This window comes from Micropterus salmoides, unplaced genomic scaffold (genome assembly GCF_014851395.1).
Source record: "Micropterus salmoides isolate LMB-PRFRI ecotype aquatic unplaced genomic scaffold, ASM1485139v1 Ms_hic_scaffold_23, whole genome shotgun sequence".
In the NCBI taxonomy this organism is placed as follows: Eukaryota; Metazoa; Chordata; class Actinopteri; order Centrarchiformes; family Centrarchidae; genus Micropterus; species Micropterus salmoides.
This window is the reverse complement of record NW_024041484.1, coordinates 16153384-16175319: the sequence shown is the minus strand read 5'-3', so window position 1 is coordinate 16175319 and position 21936 is coordinate 16153384. Positions and strand designations below refer to the sequence as shown.

The 21936-nt window shown below is 38.2% G+C and overlaps 1 protein-coding gene across 1 annotated transcript; it reads left to right on the top strand.

Moving 5' to 3' along the window:
• The first annotated feature begins 1087 nt into the window (after window positions 1–1087).
• On the top strand, window positions 1088–19313 carry LOC119918280 (sodium- and chloride-dependent GABA transporter 2-like). The gene is made up of 16 exons (XM_038738925.1): window positions 1088–1206; window positions 1474–1674; window positions 2128–2262; window positions 2695–2835; window positions 3020–3137; window positions 3920–3973; window positions 4682–4811; window positions 5682–5816; window positions 7814–7917; window positions 8010–8134; window positions 8946–9058; window positions 9146–9283; window positions 11438–11540; window positions 16301–16401; window positions 17580–17726; window positions 17863–19313. Exons 2-16 carry the CDS (start codon window positions 1485–1487, stop codon window positions 18028–18030), a joined length of 1902 nt encoding a protein of 633 aa, XP_038594853.1. The 5' UTR covers window positions 1088–1206; window positions 1474–1484; the 3' UTR covers window positions 18031–19313.
• Window positions 19314–21936: the final 2623 nt, after the last annotated feature.

Sequence of the window (21936 nt, the reverse complement as noted above, 5' to 3'; positions counted from 1 at the left end):
TCCAGATGCCGCATCCATAAAATGGTTTAATTAAGATTAACTTGTGCATAGATAGTAATCACATAAAAGGCTGTGGGTATAGAGGTTGACGCCTGGTATACAGTGCCTAAGCATAGAAAGTATCAATATCAACAACAACTTTAATTATATAGCACACTTAAAAACAACCAAGGCTGACTTAGGTGCTTAACAGGGTAAAAGTAAAACAATAAAACAGTAATTACAAAGTAAAAGTACAGCAATAAAACGTCAATTAGAATGTATAGCCTACAGTATGTCATAGACTATATGATAGGCCTATATAATGATAATAAAATCGCCTAGGCTAATAACTTTCTTAGCTTAAGTATGCTACTTAGGTGCATCCAGAAGCATTTACCTAGAAGAGTATCACGTAATACGTAGGAACCTGGGTAATAATAAGACCAAATGGTTCTTTAAAATGTTTTTGCTTGCAACTCAAACGATCTTTGGATTTGGGGGATTCATTTGAAGAAAATTTTAAGTGGTGGAACATTAGCCGCATTTCACATTTGATGATTTTACTGCAAAATAAAAGTGTATTTGTTTTCTAATAAAAGTTACTGTATACACCTTGTGTTATTGTGTTGCCATGGAAAACAAGTTATATTATCATGGTTTCCTATCCAAAGAAGTTTGTCCTATATGACACAACTTGTCCCAAGTTAGGGGTAAAATGAACATGAGTAAGTCCAGTCTATGGGGGTAAATCATTGTAATATCAAAATTACTACTACTTAAAAAAAAAACTAATGCTCTCTTTTGCTCAGTCCAATTTTCAAGAATAACCTAGATACAGGGGGTGGCTCATTTAACCCACTGGCTGGATTTACCCTTCTATATGTCATCAATCAACTATACTTCACCTGAGTCATAGGCACTTTAAATCATTTACTTTTAGTGAAATATTGTAGGGTACTTATAGTAGGCTACACTAATTACTCTAACTAATACTTCCCCGTCTATTGTAAGGTATGTTACATTGTAGTATTTCATATTACACCAACGTTTGCATGGGCATGGCTGGAGAGCCAATCTCTGGACAGGCTGTCCTGCAGGGGACAATCAGTGTGTGCGCGTATGTTTGTGGGAAGCCCGTCAGGGCACGCCCTTAAAGCTTTTCTTCAAACTTCGCTCAGTCAGTCAAGGGATTTTATGTTGTCGGCGCCCACTGCAAACTCACGGGTGAGTTAGGGTATGCATTAAAATCTCTTTTAAGATGCTTAAAATATTTAATTGTTTAGCAGTTATTTTTCGGGGGGCTAGGTTTTGCAATTCGCAGCACGTTAATCGATCATTTCTTTGAAGTCATTTGCAGTTAATGGCATCTGTTTATGTCAGAGTCTCTTTCATTTTGCATTTAGCATTTCTATATCTGCATATATGAAGGAGAGCTGCAGAGAACGTAACATGCATTAATTGCATGTTTTTCTTTATGTGTGCATATAACAGACTGAGAGACCATGACTGCAGAAACAGCCAGAGGGGCTCCTGCTGGAGACTCTGGGCCAGATAAAGAGACTCCTGAGGATGGTGTTCAGCCAAGAGGGAAATGGGCCAACAACATGGAATTCATACTCTCCATGGCTGGAGAAATTATTGGCCTTGGAAATGTTTGGCGTTTCCCATATCTGTGCTACAAGAATGGAGGAGGTGAGGGACTGGGTTTGGAAATACTATGGGTGGATTTTTGCTGACTGTGATATAGAATAAATGGCTTCTGAGGCTGCATAAAAGCATTGCAGATAGGCTGAAAATAAGTTGTAAAACATTTCAGAATACCCCATAGCTTGATTCTTGTCTATAGATTTAAATCTCTTAATGAAAATCGCTGTTTTCTTTGGTTGTTTTGTTACAATTCATGATTTATTTGGCAGGGTCATTGAGAGTTTTCCCCAATAAAAGGGAAAATTTCATAATCTCATAATCTCACTGTTTTTTCTCATAATGCAAATGATCCCTGTCATCCCATTAAGTTAGTTTCAAAATCAACCAAGAAAAACCTTTTTGGGAGATTTGTAGCATAGTCTGTGTTTATCTGTCAGTGTGCTACATTCCATTATTTGTGGAGCTCTGACTCTTCTTCATGGGTATCTATAATTACAGGTGTCTTCTTCATCCCATACTTTGTGTTCCTCTTCTTCTGTGGGATCCCCGTGTTCTTCCTGGAGACGGCGTTGGGCCAGTACACCAGTGAGGGTGGGGTGACCGCCTGGAGGAAGATATGTCCCATGTTTGAGGGTAAAAACAAGGCTTTTTTTTTTTAATTACTCAGAATTTCTCTTCACCAGCTGACATGCATGAAATGAATGATTCAGTGTTTCTATCCAGACCCCCCAAAACAAAATGACATTAGCCTTTTTGAGTATTTTAGACTATTAGAGATATTTTCTGAGGAATGCTTAAAAGCTGTTCATAAATTTGATACAGCATTTTTTACTACCTCCACAAAAGTTCAGGAGCGGTCAACCCTATACAATAGCTCCCTTGTGCTGTCAAGCTTGTTTTTGCTCATTATACTGTACATTTCAAACAAGTTGCTCTAAAACAACATTTTATTGATTGTGGCCAGTGCTGGTGGTTGATTGTTCATATCAAATGTTGAACCAAAGCTGTAACTGTTACATAATATAGAAGAAGACAGCAGCCAGAAACATTCACTGTGTCCTGCAGGAGTGGGGATTGCGTCTCAAGTGATCGTGGTCTATCTGAACATCTACTACATCGTGGTGTTGGCCTGGGCTATCTTCTACCTGTTTTACTCCTTTATAAGCCCCCTGCCCTGGTCCACATGTGACAACTGGTGGAACACTGGTAAGGCACCCTTTGTGACAAATCATGCTATCTTGTCTATCACGTCTGTATTTGATTAGCAGTGCGCTTACAGATTTTGTTGTAGACTTCGGAGGAAGCACAAGAGGAATTCTCTTATACATTTTAACATTTTGAAGTGTGCGAAATGCAACTCACCTCCACCTCTCTTTCCTCAACCTCTTAGACTTATGTCAAAGTCGCCTCAGCATGTTTGCCAACCCCCATTTGTTTCACCCTGACGCCAACTGGTCATTCTTATACAACATCACCTCACCTGACTACTATGGGAATCTCACTTACATGTAAGATGCATGTTTATTACCAAGCTGTATCATGAATGTAACTTATAATTGTGACACATACCGAATGCATAGGGGGAATTCATCATATTAATGTGATACATGAATAGGATGATAGAAAATATTTCATGAATATTGGCTGCGATAGATGCAACAGTTTTGGGACATGTGTTCAGAGCAGGAGATTTGTGCATCTGTTACTGTGATAAAAACTATGAATTGCTGCCATGGGAAAGTTTCGGGGTGAAAATTACACCCAATACATCTATATGACTTCTCAGGCCTTCGTTTAATAGTGGTTGAAAAAACAAGCGGGGTGTCAAATGGTAGAAAAACAGCTTGTTAAAATAATAGTTTGACATTTTGGGAATTACACTGTATCTTCTTTCTTGCCAAGAGTTAGATGAGAAGGTTGATACCTCTCTCATATAGTAAATATGAAGTGACAGCCATATAGCTGAGCTTAGCGTAAAGACCGGAAACAGCTAGTTTGGCTCTGTCTAAGAAAAATTGTTGGGGCTTTTATGTTCCAGACTATTTCTTAATCAGAGTAGTATCGATATTCTCATTTATTGGCAAGCATGTGAATAACAATGATTAATGAACAGCAATAGTAACATGCCATAAAACATTGTTGATTAGTTATCTGTGTGATAATGTTTTAAAACATTATAACAGCATCAGAGAGAACTTGACTGATTATCCAAAAGCTAAGCAATGTTTAGAATTTTCATTTGATTTCATCTCACTGTACTTTCTTGCCTGTTAATTTTTTATATTTCTAGGAATGATAGTGAACTTGTCCTGATAGCCAAGTCACCAGAAGAGGAGTTCTGGACGTGAGAAACACACACACACACACACACACACACACACTTATTTTCTCAAAACATGAAAAAACTCTTTGAGAGTAATACCATCCTCCCCAGTGTGCTTGTCCATGGGTGGAACATTCCAGATACCAAAAGGCCATCTTTACCCATGGGTGCTGAATGAACAAAAAAATTATTAATGGTGAACCTACAAAAGGTGAACCAAGGTCACCCAAACGTAGCAGGGAAAATGGGCCAGTTACATTCAAAGAACATTGCCATCCTCATTTTTTTCCCTCTCATTTTTAGATATTGCGAAACCATAGCTGCTGCTCTTCACATGATACTCTCCTGATTTGCTGCTAGAAAAGATATTGGGAAATCACTCAGCTACATACAGCTACGCTGCACGATGGGAATCATATGCACTCTTATCCCTGCAGATTGTATAATACAAACTGAAGCCCTCCAAAATAAACTGAGATTTAAACATCTGTATTTATGATGCAGATGTTTGGCCTATTTATCTGTATTTAAATTAGTTTCCACTGTCACAGACACACTAAAAGGAAACATGCTGTTACTCGTGCTGTTAAGCTGTTTATTTGCAGTGGGAGAAAACTTTTGAAAGAAGAAACAAAGTGTGTTTGTATCTGTACATCCATCATTCTGTGTGTTATTTGCAGAGGATACAGTTGCACATTTGTGTTCACATGTCTGATCTCTTCCCCACAGTAACCGTGTGTTAAGAATATCAGAAGACATGTCCCTGGTTAAGGTGCACTGGGACCTGGCTCTGTGTCTTCTGGTTGCCTGGATTATATGCTACTTCTGCATCTGGAAGGGAATCAGATCCACAGGAAAGGCAAGCACTGCTTTAGCATACGTATACAGTACCATCCTGATATTAAGTTGCAGTCACTTAATGCTGTGGTTCCTAACCAGGGGGTCAGGAGTCCCACAGGTCACAAAACAAAGATGATTTATAGCACAATCTGAGAAACACATGTTGCCCATGCTCCAAGGATTTACAGGAAACAATGCTTTGAAGACAAAATCCAGGACATGCATGCAACACATTTGAAAACGTACACTAAAGGTTTCTTTCCACTAGACTTAACACAAGATGATGATTGTTAAGAGTTCTGAGCACCCTCTCAGTCCACGGTTTGTGTGGGTGTGCTGTAAACATATACAGGACCTAGTCTTCTTCCGTTGCCCTCAAGTTATATTTGCTGCCCTAGGTGTTGATACAGGTGTCATTTTGAAAGGAAGTCTGCAATAATAAAAAGTACTTGCAGTTGCCACCAGTATCCAAGATGTTTTCAAAATTAATTTAGATAAACCCACTGTACTGTACCTGCTCAGCATGAGGCAGCAGACAGACAAAGTTAGCGACTAACTGGTTAGCATAGTGGAGCATTTATCAGCTAAGGAGCCAGGTATTTTCCTTTAGGAGTTGGTGGAGACCAAATAAAGAGCTAAAAGGACAGTGAATACCGGACCTACAGTCTCCAGGTAACCAGAAACAGAAATACAAATAAATGCTAATGCTGCTCCATGTCTGGTATCAAATAAGACAACAGTTTTCTAAAACTTGTTATCAACTTTACAAGGTGTTTTCTGCCCCCAAGTGACCCAAAAAAATCACATAATACAGGTTTATTGTAAAGACTGTTTGTGTGTACATATGAAATCATAACCTACCTGTTTGTTTCCATTTTTGTGTTTGTAGGTTGTGTATTTCACTGCTACGTTCCCCTACCTGATGCTATTCATCCTTTTCATCCGTGGAGTGACACTCCCAGGAGCCGTGGAGGGGCTGAAATATTACCTCTTCCCTAATTTAAGCAAGCTCGCTGAACCAGATGTAAGAACTCATTGTCATAATCAACTGTTCTTGTAGCTGTGTTTGCTTTTCATATACAACATTACACCCACAATACATAGCCATTTCGCTGCCATCTGAAAATCTGAGGCTCTAAAGTAAACACATGCAGAAAGAGTCAGAGCGTTGGTCTCACAACCAACCAGAGCATCATCTGTCTCTTTATTTATCAATACTTCTCTCTTTGTTAGATTCCTCTGTCCTCTAACATGATGAACACAGTGTCCTGTTATTTATTCTCTTCCCCCCTCCATCCTCTTTGGCTTGACTCTGGTTTCCGGTCCCAAGACAGTCTTAACAAGAAAAGCAAACCAAGATCCTTTTTCAGTAAGGAGTTTGTCAAAGATAGCTTTCCCACTGAGTATGCAGTAACATCATCACACAGGAGTAATATCAGTGGTCTCCATGGAGAATTTCTCATACATTTTCAGGGTATATTTCCCTGGAAAAAGTCAACATAACTTACTTTAAGATGAAAACCAAACTCAGGAATTTACAATCATTGCAAATTATACATTTTTATTTTCATAAAAGACTATCCATTTATTACATTCTTACAGCAGGTCTGTTATTCACTCAGCATAATGATGTAGTGAATAATAGTAAATAAAAAAACAGAGGGTGTGTTCTGGATTTTTTGGCATACTCTCGCACAATGACTGCATCTGTTTCTGCCAGCAACGACTTAAGAAAAGGGGTCTTTCTTGATCATCACCCCTCTCCCTTGCCCTTTTTCTCTTTCTCTCTGTTTTCCTCCTGAAAGTTCACGGCTAAACTCTTAGCTTCAAGGGTCAAATGTGATTACTGGAGGGTTAAGCCTCAGAACTGGTCTTTGTGGTGGTGGGGGGGTCACTTCTTTACATCTACTGTGGGCATGTTGGTGTGCATTCATCCATGGGTTTCTGTGAACATTCAAACTTGACTTAGTGGGACTGATGTTACACAAAGATCAGAAAGGGGTACCTTAATATTTCATGTGATCCATTTGGATGCATCATGCCCCTCAATTGAAGGATCTTATCATCTCACTTTTCCAGTTCGAGTTAGAAGACAAAATGTTGCGTGAATTTCACTATGTAATCATGGAAAGAAAGGGGAAAGGGGAAAACTGTGAGAATATTATTCGGAGTAACATTGAATGCAGGTGAAAGCAGTTATGGTTCAGAGAGCTGAGTTATGCAATGCCAGATGCTCTTAAAACAGATCTGTTTCCAAAGAGTCTTGCTTTAGCATGCAAGTTTTTTTTTTCAAAACCACAGAGGAAATCATAATGGAGCTCTGGCCTGCATCTGGGGTCTGTTTAATGTGTGAATGTGTCTACTCTAGTCCATGTGTCAGAGTGTGTGTGTGAATCTGTATGCAGTGCAGCCAAGAGGACTTCAAAATAAAACACATGCTTCTAAGGACACAACAGTTTCCTCTTTGTCCAGTGTCAGATGTAAAGATCCTTTGCCACAGACGTAGGCCTCCATTTCTGACCCGAGGCTGTGAATAAGTCAGGCCCACCATGGGGCCGGAGAAGGGGCCTGCATATTGCTGTCGAGCCTTGCCAAATGTATCTTTTAGTGGGAGTGACTCACTACGCTGTGGTGCCTCTTAACATTAACCATATGGGGTCGGAATGAGAGACAGGCATTCCTGTAAACAAACCCGCCTACACTCACAAACCTGGATACTCACAAATACCAAAGCACATGTGGTAAACAACTCGCGTAGTTGTGAATGCAGTGACACCGTAACAAAACACAGGAAGATGTCAATTCTGTAAATCTGTATAATATACATGTCAACACACAGAAATAGTGTCATAATTGATGCTGGCGTAAAGCAAATGTGTTTGTTATTCTACAGTTCTGGTTAATTGTTTTGACCTGACAAATGTTTTTTTACTGCTCTGTGAGGAAGGAAGCTGATGAAAAGCACACTGTATGTTTAGGTTCCCTCTCAAATGTGTAAAGTCACTCTCGTACCCACTCTAGGTATGGCGTGATGCAGGGACCCAGGTGTTTTTCTCCTATGCCGTGTGTCAGGGAGTACTGACAGCTCTGGGAAGCTACAACAAATACAACAACAACTGCTACAGGTCAGTGTCTTTACACACAGACACGTTTCTCTCAGCGCATCATCACATTTACAGTTTAACATTCATGTACTTTTGTTTTTGGTATGTTGTAGGGATTGCTTGGCACTGTGTTGTCTGAACAGTGCCACCAGTATCTTTGCTGGTTTTGCTGTGTTCTCAGTGCTGGGATTCATGTCTCATGAACTGGACATACCAATGAATGAAGTTGCTACTGCTGGTGAGTTAAGTCCTCCTTTTTAACAATTGCATGCTTTTTTTGACAGCTTGCACTGTAAACTTTATTTAATAAATGCCCAGGTTGAAATATCTGACAGCAGTTGTATTTATTTATGCATTGTTGGGCTGCAACTAACAATTATTTTCATTATCAATGAATGGCTATATCTATAAAATGCCAGAAAGTAATGAAAATGCCCTTTTATAATTTCCCACAGCCCAATTTGACATGTTCAAATCTCGTTTTGTCCAACCAATGATCCAAAACCCAAAGATAAACAGTTTACTATCATGCATGAGAAAAAAAAGCATCAAATGCTAACATTTGAGAAGCCAGAAACAGCAAACACCTAGCATTTTTGCTTAAAAAAATGACTGAGATGATAATTTGAACATCAAAATAACTGTCGATTAATTTTCCATCAATCACCATTTCAGCTCTAATGCATTGTGGCTTTAATTCTGATGGTGAGCACAACAACAAACAATGTCCACAAGATGGCATCTAATGGTCACATACAGTTAAAAGATTTTGTACTTCAAAGATTGGAATTTCTAACATCCTTTTTCTTATGAAATGCTGGATTCTTCCCTAGGTTGATAAAAATCAAATTAAACAATTGAAGGGGTAAAAAATAATCAGTTTTAACTGTCCATAACTCATGTCCTTACTAAGGCTATAACAATAGATTCAGAAGTCATTTTAAATTTTCAAAAGCCAGAACGGTTGGAAACTACTACGGTAAAGTCCCTAGTCATGAAGATAGAAGCACACTGTCATGTTAATAGATGCATTCGTGTGGTTTCTACAGGTCCTGGTCTAGCTTTTATAGCCTATCCAAAGGCTCTGTCGTTGCTGCCTCTTGCATCCTTCTGGGCTGTGCTCTTTTTCCTCATGGTCCTCTTCCTGGGCCTGGACAGTCAGGTATTGTATGCAATGCATCAAATACAGTGTTTCAGCATTATATTGTATGTTCAGATAAACTAATCCGTTTCACTTCTGTCCTCACAGTTTGTGTGTGTGGAGAGCCTGGCCACAGCCCTCACAGACCTGTTCCCACGTCACCTGAGGAGGCCGTGTGCCAGAGAGTTGCTGGCCCTGGTCATCGCTGTTGTCTGTTTTCTACTGGGGCTGCCACTCATCACTGAGGTAAGCAGTAGGATGAGTAAATGGAAAATATAAGAAAAGAGAAGATGAAGAAAATCAGATAATTATAATTATCGTTTGGCTGTTTCAGTGATGTAGATTAACTTACAGTTTTTCTCCATTGCTTAAACACCAAGCTATAATAACCAGGCTTTTTAACTAAACTTTCTAAATCTTAACTCCATTTTTCAAAACGCACATCCATTTCCCTAAACTCTACACACAAATCCCTTCATTTCTCATTGCCTACACCATGTGGCCATTGAGAAAGCACTGACATTCAATATTGTTCACTCAATCAGCACAGGTTGAGCTCAATTAGCACACAGCTACCCAGGTGAAACACAAACAGTCATAATTGATAACACACCAATCGGGAGCTTCAATAGATAGATTAAATGTCAGAGTCAGTTAATTCAGTTTTGGAACAATGCATGTGGAGAAATCTGAAGGAAGAGGTAGAGGACACCAGAGAGGAGGAGGAGGAGGAAGAAGAAGAAAAAAAAGAAAAAGAGGAAGAAGAAGAATAGCAGTGTGGAGAGGAGGAAGAGGTGAAGGAAGAGGAACAGTAGGAGTTAGAGGAGGAGATGGGACAGGAGGAAGATGAGGAGTAGGAGTAGGCGGAGGAGGAGGGAGGAGGAGGTGAAGAAGGAAATGGAGGAGGTAGAGGAAGGAGGAGGAGGTGGAGAACAAGAATCTCTGGCTTGTCCCAGACCAAAGACAGGGACGCTGGGGTAGAAAATCTGTTGTTTGGTGTGTTGTACTATACAGCACACTAAGGAATAAAAAATGTGTGCAAATGTGCAAATGTATACATTTGTTATTTCTTTTGTGTTCATCATGTTAAAAGTTTTTTGAGGGGGAAACCACAAGCAACATAAGTAATAACCAGTTTTTGTAGTATTGTTTTGTATTTTTCTTACCAGTGTGTAAAACTGTGTTGTAGTGTAACTATCAGATGACAACAGGTAGATGTACATCTGCAGTGCTGTGCATAGAAATCTATGTAACTATGTTAGTCGAGTAAACTGTCTAGACAACTATTGGATGAAAAATTAGATCTTCACAGGAAGAATGACGAAATATCTTTAAATTAGCAGCTGTCTATTTTTTTTGCAGTAATGCGAGCATCACCTGATAGATCTTTATGAACACATTCAAATCCTTCAATCATCAGCTTTACATTGTGTTAGCATGCTAGCACACTAAACTTAGAGAGTGAAGATGGTAAATATATGTATAAACATCTGCATATTAGCATTTAGCTCAAAGCCCACAGTATGCATAGCCTCACAGAACTGCAAGCATGGCTGTAAACTTGAGCTTATTTCAGAACTTCCATTTGTACACTTCAGTGTAGTACCCTGTGTACACTTATGTACTTACTTGAGGAATTTGTGAATTTCAACAGGGTAGTGTTATAATAAGTAAGTAATACAGCTAATATGTAATACAGCTAATGTGCACTTACTGGTAATGATGATCGTAATATGTGACCACTTCTTCTTCTTCTTCTCTTTAATGCCGAATTTCAACTAGATGGAGCAGTATCGGTAACATCACTCTGCAATTGTCAGTTCCCATATCGCTAGTCTCACCAAATTATCTGTGATGAACCATATTTGGAATTTCAACTTCCTTTACGTTTGTGCTGCAGCTGGATGTACTTGCCTTCCCCTATATAGTCAAGATGGCGACCAATGTGTGAAGTGTCGAGTGTTGTCATGTCCAAGTCAAGTATGGAAGAACGCAAATTGAAACATAACATTAGTCTTGTTAGTTAACAAACTAACCTTGAGTTTATTTTTACAGTGATGTGAGCATCAACTGATATTCAGTAGATCTTTATTAACACATTTGAAAAAAATATACTGATTGAGAATCAGCACTAATTTAATAACATTGCTTTTTTAATACACGTATATATTCATTTATATTTGATAGAGGGCAAGAGAATATGTACACACCAGTTATTAAAGAGTTTCATTTAATGATTTATGGGAAGGTCATGCCCTGCTATGGGATCACTGAGTCACAAGAAATTGCTATATTATGTGGCCTGGACAGTCATAGAAACAATCTTTTCCTTCTGATCATCTCTTCCTGCCTGCCATGACTTTTTTTTCTACTACATGTTTTTTTCTGCTCATGTTTCAGGGAGGGATCGTCCTCTTTCAGCTCATAGACACCTACGGTCCCAGTGGAACCAGTCTCCTCATCATTGCCTGCTTTGAGACCATTGCCATTGCCTGGGTGTATGGTAAGTCACGCCATTGGCCGTGCACTACATGATGCTTTTAATAATGCACTGCGTGCTGCACCTTTACTAACTTTAAATTATTTTCTAAAAATATTTTAACAATGCATTTCTTTTAAATATCTGGTATACAAGTTTTACCATCTACACAATATCAACATCAGTAGTGCACTACATTCACAATAGCTACCAAAAGGAACTTCCACTTTATTTCATGAGTTTTTGCCATCCCAACAGCAGCATTTATTTGATCAGAGTAATCAACTTACTGCATCTGTGTCGTATCTGTAAGAAACCAGCTTCTGATAAAAAAAAAACTCCATGTTCATTTTATTTTTATCCTGAGTTACATTAAAAGAGCTCTGCCAACAAAACAAAAAAGAACATTTTGATGAGATTGAAAAGATCAGAGGATTCTGTTTATTTTTATTTTAGAATATTTTGAGTGAGTGTTTCTCATAGCATTACATATTCCCTTCCAATACTTGTACCACATATGCTGCGGATACACACTTCCAAGCATATGGGGTGTTAGTGCCAGGCACATAGTATCCAGGTATTGGCTTTTAAATTTCAGTGTGTAATATTTAGGAGGTTTTATTATTGAAATGCAATATAATAACTATGTTTTCAGTGGTGTATAAAGACCTTACATAATAACTTGTTATATGTTTATTACCTTAAAATGAGCCATTTATACTACATACACTGCAGGTCCTCTTACATGGAAGTCGCCATGTTGTGCCACCATGTTTCTGTAGCCCAAAAGGACAAACTGCTCTACAGAGCGTGTTTCGTCACTATGTTGAATAAGTACGAAACTTCTCCTATGTGCTTGCAAAGGGAAGGTTGAGCGGTAACTGAGTCTTTGGTTGCAATTCATAACAATCACCACTAGGTGACAACTAAAGGTTAGACACTGAACCTTTAAATAAACTGGGCTCTTGCTCTGTGCCTCTGCGTCGGTCAGAGGCATTATTTTTTTCGTGTTGTCTGTCGGTCCCATCCTAGTGAACGCAATATCCCGGGAATCCCTTCAGGGAATTTCTTCAAAATTTGGCACAAATGTCCACTTAGAATTTGGGTGGGAAAGGTCAAGGTCAGTGTGGAACACGTCCTTGGCCATAACTCAAAAATTGCTGTGGTAATGAAGACAACATTTCACACAGATGTTTATTGACAATGAAGTGATGACTTTTTTTTACCAAAAAAGTCAACGGTCAGCTTACATTGACGGTCAACCTTATAATGTCCTGGAACCACCATAACTCAGGAACAGCACTTTTCCTAATAACTAGCATAGTATGGGCTTTCCTCCATCTCGTCCATTCTTCCTCTCACTTTCCTGCCTCATTCTGAATTTCCAGTGTCATTGAAACTTTGACTGTAAACAGTGGAGTACACCTAGCTTCACTGTTTACCTAGATCCAGTTAGTGAGTGAGGGAGAGAGTTCCACGCCTACAAGCGCTTTTGCAGACAGGTGCTTCCAGTCTTCAAAGTAGATTTATTTGTCACATTACAACAGGTTGTAAAGTGAAATTGAGTTTGTAACTCCCTTCTGCAACATAGCAGACAATATCCAGTAATTTAAAAGCAATTGGTAAACAGAAATAAACTATATATTTTATATATATTTAGGCTAGTATGCCTGGAAAACTAAGGATGCTCCCCTCAGCATCAACTGTTCTTTGTATTTAGTGAACTGAAACACTGCATATAATGATAGATAAAACAATAAATACAGAATATCTCCTGTAATGACCAAAGGACTGTTTTTTGAGGTAAAAAGAGATATATTTGAGAACTTTCAAGAGTCATTCAAGAGTAGAAGTCCATGACATGAACTATTTATTCTGGCAGCAAAGCATTTGCAATTATTTGCAAATTACTTGTGCGTGACTTTTCTTTTTACTCTGACAACGCCTTTTGGTAATTTATTACACTCACTATGGCTTGACTGCTAAAGATGAATGATGGACTTCAGCTGTTATCAACAGTTTAGTTTTCTTTACAATGAGCATTACTTCCTGCAAGCATGGCTGTAGACTCTAGACACACTACACTTTGATACTCCTCTATTTATTACATAACACAGTAACACAGTACATAGATCAATCAGAACATTTCTCTCTGTGTTTTCATCAACATCATTCATTTAACATAACAGATGAAGGGTGACACTGTCAAAGAAACAGACAGTCCCTCTCTCAGCTGAGAGGGTTTGTAGAGTTTGTCTTAAGCCAGAGTGCTCCATCTACTGGACTGAAACTAGAAGCAACACTTTCTGCTGTAAAGTCAGCAGTCTGAAAGAGGTCTTTTCTGCTTCACTCAAACACAAACCTCTCTCTCTCTCTCTCTCTTTCTCTTTCTCTCTCTCTCTCTCTTGCTCCCTCACTATACATATTATACATCTCTATTTAAGTCATTCTTCAATGGTCGTTTCCTCTCTTCAAATGTGTCAGCATTTGCCCATTGCCTTTACTACAAGTGTGAATCTGCCATTTCCATATCCCAGTCTTCCTCTGCCTTCACTTCGAATAAATCTTCTAAGCTCTCACAGCTTCCCACACTTTCATTATCAGCAGTATTACTGGCTAAATTACAACATGTGGGTGGAGAGTTATCCTCCGTTCTCATATTTGTCTTTACAGCTCACCTCTCAACTCTGAAAGTGTCTGTATCGAATACTTTTGTCGAAGTGTTTCCTCTCATGAACCTGGAGGTATTTTTCATTCGTAGAGGCATATTCTGCAAAAGTGCTCTCACAATCACCCTGTCCATGCATGTATCCCATTTCTGTGACTTTGAAAACTGCATTTCCATTTACAAAGAGTGCTTGCTCTTTGGAATTAGGGTCCAACCACACATCTTCTACTGCAAACTGACGCAGAGTGAGATATCGATTGCTTTCCGCAGCTGCTTCCTCTCCCCAGTTCGAAGAGGCAAAGAGGTCGAACGAACGGTTTAAAAACTCAGAGTGAGTCTGTGTTGTGTGTGGAGAAGCTTCCTCGCCCCAAATTTAAATCAGGCCACTCACTTTCCTCCTCCGCCAAGATGTAGGTAGTTTCAGGGCTGATTGCTGTATCATTTATGTAGCTGTGTCTGCTTTACTAAATAGGTTTGACAATGTATTCTGTCATTGAGCATTAGCAAAAAATCAATCTGTGGCTGTTCAATCACTCAGGTCATGTATTTGACCAATCTCATATCAGCTTCCTCCTCTTTTTAATGTCTCTGCTTCTTTCTTAGTTCCTCCCTCCTCCTCTTTGGCAGCTCAAGGTTAGCAGCTTTGTCATTTCATTCCTCCTCCTCCTCCACTCCTCGTTAGCTCATGTCTTGCCAGTCTTCCTCCACCTGATTTTTTTTACTGATATTTAACTTTTAACTTTTATTAACCTGGATATATGCTTTTTATTAGTTCATAGGTTGTTCTTCTTCCTCTTTCCTCCAACCTCTCTAATTGTTCACTCATTCTCCATCGTGTGTTGAAACATCACATTACATGTTCATACCTACAGTCTACCAGAGGAGATCAGGCTCTGTTCCTGGTTTCATCTCACAACTTAAGACCCATTTATACAAAATAGCTTTTAATGTGTGATGCATAATTTATTTCTCCATTATTTGTATATTGACTTGTTTCATATTTAGTTTGTCACATGTTTTACATTGACTGCTGTAAAGTACTTTTGAAAAGTGCTATACAAATAAAGCTATTATTATTATGTCAACATTGGAGTTCTGAAAATAAGGAACATTTTCAGGCACCCCACACCCATTACACTCAGTGAACCCTAAAATCACCAAAATTCTTTTTCGTCTTGTTTTATTGGCAGTTGCCGTTTGTGTGAATGACTTCCCATCACTAGATTTTACAGTTAACGTTTTTTAGAAACGATAAAAATAGGGTACATTTACTGCGAAATATATAAACAGGAGGGTTGACAGTTATGCATGTTTCCCACCAATCAATCAGATGACACATCCAAATAACACTTACATTCATTGTGTGTAGATTAGATTCAATTCTGTTGCTAATGCTGTATTTCTAAGATTTTTTTTAGAAAATGGGACTAAACTATTCTTTTGTATACTTTGCAGAAGTATTTTGGTTTTGCACAGAACAATCCCAGTTTTAAGCTTTTAAAGTAGATCCCCAGTTTCAATACTTCATTCAAGAAAGGAATAAACACGAGTTAAAGCAGGCTGTAAATATATTTTACATATATTTTTTAGTTTAAAACGTGTCATCTCAAAATCTTTTACGTTTTACAAATTGCTTTGATAAAAACATTGACTTTCATACAATGGTGGAACTACTTAAGTAAAAATAACACTACCTCACTAAAAAAATACTCAGTTACAAGTGAAAGTCCTCCATTTTACTTTTATAATATAATAGTTACTAATGTAACTGCAGTATAGGATGGGTAGTTTAATCTATAACAATACATTATTTTTATAAACTGACCATGTTTTTTAACTATCTTTAGATATTAAGTGAATGCAGTCAAATATAAAGTAAATGTATTGAGTAGTAAAAGTATTAAGTATCATATCATGGAAATACTTAAGTGTAATACAAGTACTAAATTTACTTTAGTTACTTTCCACTACTGGTCAAACAACCATCAAAAAAATGGCCTCACCATGTCATTGTGTTTTCAGCCGAGGGTACCGTGTGTTTGAGAGTTTTCCATGTAAAAACAAAACCATATTCCTCCCTTTGATTGACTAACACCTCCCGTCCATGACCTTGCAGGTGCGGACCGTTTCTATGACAACATTGAGGACATGATCGGGTACTCACCGTTCCCCGCGCTGAAGTACTGTTGGATGTTCGTCACGCCGCTCATCTGTGGAGTGAGATACTCATACTTGGGTCACATCTCTCTCTCTTACTTGATTCATCTACTTTGTGTCCTTCTCTCTTCACACTGGCTGTCCCCTTTAATATATGTTCCCTCTCATGTTTTAGCATATATTCATTATTTCCTATCTTATATAACTTTTGAACACAGATCTTTTTCCGCCTTTCATCACCCCTTATTCTTGCTTCTTCCTGTTCCCCTCTCTCCTGGCCTTTCATCTTTTATTGAGTGTTTCACATATTTTCATTTTGCCACATCAGTAATTATGCTTCTGCTTACATATGGGAAAGATGAGAGACTGCTGCCTTTACCTGAAAAGGTGGACTCATCACAGCACAATTCACTGCAGACATGATCAGTGCAAGATCAGAAAGTGTAGTAGGCATATTCATTCTTAATAGGAGGCAGTAAGTCAGTTAAAGGATGTCGTGGAAACTGAAAAATCTGTTTATGTCTAGTGCAGATGAGATTGGTACTCAAATATATATATATATATATATATATATATATATATATATATATATATATATATACCTGATGACACAATATTCAGATTCTCAGTCAATCTTGCAAACCAGAGACATCATCAGCATTACGCAGATATGGCTGAGGAGAGGCAGCTCTTTAGAGTACTTTGAGATAACATGCATTAACTGTAGCGACAACGGGATGCACATGATTTCACTCAAGGTGTTATCGTTCGCACGTCACAACATCTCAAAGTTCCCCCACCTGCGCCTACTCCTTAAACTCCTCATACACACACAGTATATCCTGTTGTTTTGTAGATATACAGAAGGGTGACATATTAAAGAAAAAAACAATATATAGTGTCTTAGAAAGGTATTTGCCACTACATGCCACACAGCCACACCAAGAAGTTAGGAGAAAGTTATATAACAGCAAAAAATACCAGGAGACAAACAATAAAGAGAGAACAACTTTTAGCAGAAGCTACACCTCTGCAAGTGGGAGTCTAGTTCAGCATTTGGTTTTCCTATTTTCCTAGTTGAAATATTTGAAACCATATCATTTCTTCACCATTTGATTTGACGAAGAGAATTAGATTTTATTTACTTAAAGACAGCTTTCATTCTACTTCACACCACCACACTTGTTTTATAGCTGCCCTATAGCTGCCCTCTAATTCGACCATGTCCTGTCCCCTAGCTCACACTGCTGTACAACCTGACACAAATACATCATCTGGAGGTGTATGGTTATGTACCCGGCGCCTGGGGCGCCGCTTTGGGTTCTCTACTTGTCCTCACTCCACTGATGTGCATCCCAGCATTCATTGTGATCACACTGTTTAAGGTGAGTGAATTCAAAAGTTGTATTTTCAAATATAATTTAATATCTTTTTCTCCCCCAGCACTTGTTACATTGTGATGGGTGCATGACTATGTTTCATAACATTACGTTTTACTTGCATTTCCCTCCTAACAATTAGAATCCCAAAAACATGACTAAACCATCCACTGATCTGCGTCAGGCTCGACCAGACAAGCCAATTCTCTCTCTGGGTAAAAACATCATCTTTAAGGCTCAGGGGCAGCCAAACAGTAATGAAGATGAAGGAAATCAGAAGATGACAATGGAGGAACCCAGCAGGGTTTGATGGTTGATAACCTGCAACAATTTATGGTGCATAGATGGTCTCCATAAATTGTACAACTTTGTGACACAAAAAACACAATGTATCATGTAAAGTATGTAAAGATTTATAAATGTTTAGACATTTAATGAGTATTCAGGGAGATCCTGTTTTTTTGTTAGTACATTAGTTGTTGTTTTTTTTGATGAATTCCAATGTTAAAGTCACACACAATATAAATTGTCCTATACGCCTATAATTATATATGCTGTAATTGTCTTTAAATGAAGGAATCAGAATTGATGCAGCAGAACCAATAATTTCATCTTTTTTGTTCCACTCAGTCTTCTTACTCATGCAAACCTAAATTACATACAATGTAACACGAATGCAGTTTGGTCAGAGATGCATGTGTGTTATGCTAGTAGCAGCTACCCATAAGCTGCTAGTCTCAAGCAGATATGAGGAGTGGGCTACAGCGGTCTGGTAAGCTCACTTCTTTCCAACTCCATAACCCCCAGATTGTTTTCATATTCAAACTAGTAGTCTTCAGCCTCAGCTGATGTGACATCACTTGAGGCAGTTCATCACATTTCACCCAGCTCCCTCTGAAAACACATGTGCAGTAATACTCACAAAGACCTGTAAAGAGATTTTGATGTGTGAAAAAAGATGGATTTCTTCCCAAAACATTAACAAGATTGTCCATCAGGAGCACATGTCTATCCGACAAGTGTAAATTGTAGTAGCTGTTCTTCAATGATTTCCAAGGGGCAATGGGCACAGACAAAATGCCTCTGGACGCAATTAGGTAGACCTACAACCAGTCAGAGCAATTTTTGATTTGTAAATTAATATTACCAGATCCTGCTGGAAATACAGCAAACATTTTAAATGCACTTGTTTGTTGTGTATGTTATGTCTAGAAAATATACCGTCCAATTTGTTTACTGACTTGATAACAGATTCAACAGAAACAGTTAAACATCAGCGGCAGCCATGTCGGTTGTTTACCAAAATGACTCAGTGAGTCATCAAATAAAACCCACCCCATATTTGATAAACGGTTGTGATTGACCTGACCGGATCCAGGACCAATGGAAATCTGTCTGAATGGGAGGGGGGCAGGATGTATCTGCCAGAGCAAATTAATCATGAACAATTTAGCCTTCTTCTTTTGTCATTGAGATAATGTTTGTGTTTACTATTCAGCCTGTACATCTCTATTTTAGTCAACCAAATAAGACAGATCATTGTTTTAAAATGTGCATATATTCAAATCTCATTAAAAGTATTGGTATGCTAAATATGGTGAAGCGTGTCTTCTTTGACTCTGTCCACATTGATTTGTGACTAGAGAGGACAAACATTCAATATAATTTCAGGAGGATCATCTTGTCATATTTCCTAATTTGTAGCAATAAAATATATATATTGCACAGGTCTGTATGTCTTCTTCTCCCTAAAAAAGAGCTTTATACACGGTCATGAAATGACAAATAGGCTGTGTGTACTTGTGATGTCACAGGATATTTGTGATTGGTGAGCATGAACTTGATCCTTCATAATGCCAAGTTCAGTCATCTGTGTAATCCAAACTGGCATTCAATTAACAGACAATTCAGCCCAGTTGCCTTCCACCTCTCCTCACCCCCTCACTGCCTCCCCTCTGCCCCTGACGACACAGAATGACCCTCAATCCTGAATATGTATGGCCATGAAAGCTCAAAAGCCCATCAGTGGGTGAAGTGAGTCAAAATGCATCTTAAAATTTACATTACTTTAGTTTTCATCTAAATGAGAAGATACAAATCAACAAGTGGAAGCTTTCAAGTGTTATTGTTAACAAGTGTTGTTAAGTGGTAGGAATATGTAAGTTAATGTGATATTTAGCTCATTGATGGAGCTTAAATTTATTGCAGGTTATCTGAAGATAGATTAAGAACCATAAGTGGTGCAAAAATTTGTGTATTTATAATTAGAGCACCTACCCGTCAGCACTTACATAACCAGATACAGCAGAATGCCAGAGTTCCTGTCATGGAAAAACCCCAACCACAGGCGTTGGTACCAGCAATTGACAATATATCTTCATGTCATAGCCTACAAGGTGCACAAAATAAGGCCAGTGGGACGTAATTAAAATAGCAATCGATCATTCTTTGTTTTTATGTGTCAACATAAGTGATGAAAAATAAAGCAAGTTCATTTTCTACACGCTTAAAATCACTGGGTTAAAAAACACAAAAATGCAGCAACTTTTGTTTGACCAATTATTTTAATGTTTTTTTATTCAAACTAAAAAAATTTTGGACCCAGTATTACACACATCAAACTCAAACTTTTACCTTACTGTTATCATAAATGCATTGTTAGTTACAACATGATGTGCATATGACATTCAAAACAATACTGTTGACAGTCATTCAGAAATAGTAACATGTACATTTCAAAAGAGCTATAATCTGGGCAAATAATAATATAAGAAAGAATAACAATACTGTGTCTTAGATGTGTTTTTTCTATCCATTGGCACGGGTAAAGTTAACTTAGTATCATATTTTTGCTATATTGAGCTGGTCAGTATTGATTCAGTGATATTTAGGGTCTACTTTTATCCTTTTGCTTTTGCATCCAAAAATCTAAGCCAAATCAAACTCCAAAAACACTGAATCCTACATGTCCCATAATGCAGCTTGATAGTGTCTTTCATTTGGCTTTATGTGACTGATAAATACTGACATCTTTCAAAGTAAAAACATCTGAAGTCTTGAGCCCAAGTGGGAACCTCTGGGTCTGAAAAGTGAAGCCAACGGAGAAGTGCCTTAAACCTGCATTCTTTCTAATGGCCAGCAGGGGGCAACTCCACTGGTTGCAAAAAGAAGTTTGATTGTAGTAGACTTAATTAATGGCAAATTGACCCAATTCACACCTGATTTATTACTTCAGTTAACACTTTCTTAATGAGTTTATGGTCTCTGTCGCTAGTTTCATGTCTTCTTCAATGCAGCATGATGTTCATATTGTAAATTATGGTCCCATTTAGAGGAAAATATAGCCATGGCTATCTTGTGATTGACCAGTCACTACCGTGGCAACCTGTCAATCGGGATAAAGGCAGCTCGTATCCACTGCACTGTGCACTGTACATTTAACCAGTGCTGTCGGAAAAGCTTAGGAGTACATTTGTTTTGAGTCTGTTTTTTGCTAGCCGAAATTAGCATCCCAGTTAATATTACCATAAACGTAACCCTCTCGTCAAAATATGGCCTGTCCAGTCAAGTCTGGTTCCAAATAACCATGATGTAGACAGCCAAAATGCCAAATTCGAGGTTTCAGAACTGTGTTCCAAAAACCAATCGGTGAGGTTACAGTGGCTACATCCACTTCTTTAATACAGTCTGTTTGAGCCAAATGTGAGAAAACCTTGATGACATCAATGTGACTTCACCAGGGTTATTTTCTCAGACTTTGGGATGCTCCTTCCAGAGCTACAGAAAACAGAACAACACAGCTAAGATAGAAAATAATTTAAGTGTGAATTAGAGAGATTTAGATGGGTAAAACATTTGCAGATGTGTTCAGAATGTTTGGGCTTAGACTGGTAAATCTGAGCATGCTGGAATATCACATTGAGATAATTCTGATGCATAGTTTACTTCACTAATAAACTGGGATCTTCTCTAAATTATACCATAGCCTTCCCTCGTTATGTCTCATAAATGGCAAAGAGTGAGAAACACAAGTGATGCCAACTCTGCTGGAGACTAAATGAATATAGGGGCTTGTAAAAAACCTAAAAAGATATTTCAAGACTTCCATTAACTTAAACATGGGAGGAAGATTACAGATTGTAAATCCACAGTGGAGGTTCCTTATTTACAAAAGTCATTTTTAAAAATATACGCAGGTATATTCACTGAATGTACA

Coding starts and splice junctions, on each gene's coding strand:
- LOC119918280 (XM_038738925.1), top strand. CDS start 1,485: ATGACTGCAGAAACAGCCAGAGGGGCTCCTGCTGGAGACTCTGGGCCA. Junction 2,836..3,019: donor TGACAACTGGTGGAACACTG/GTAAGGCACCCT, acceptor TCAACCTCTTAG/ACTTATGTCAAAGTCGCCTC. Junction 16,402..17,579: donor TCACGCCGCTCATCTGTGGA/GTGAGATACTCA, acceptor CCTGTCCCCTAG/CTCACACTGCTGTACAACCT.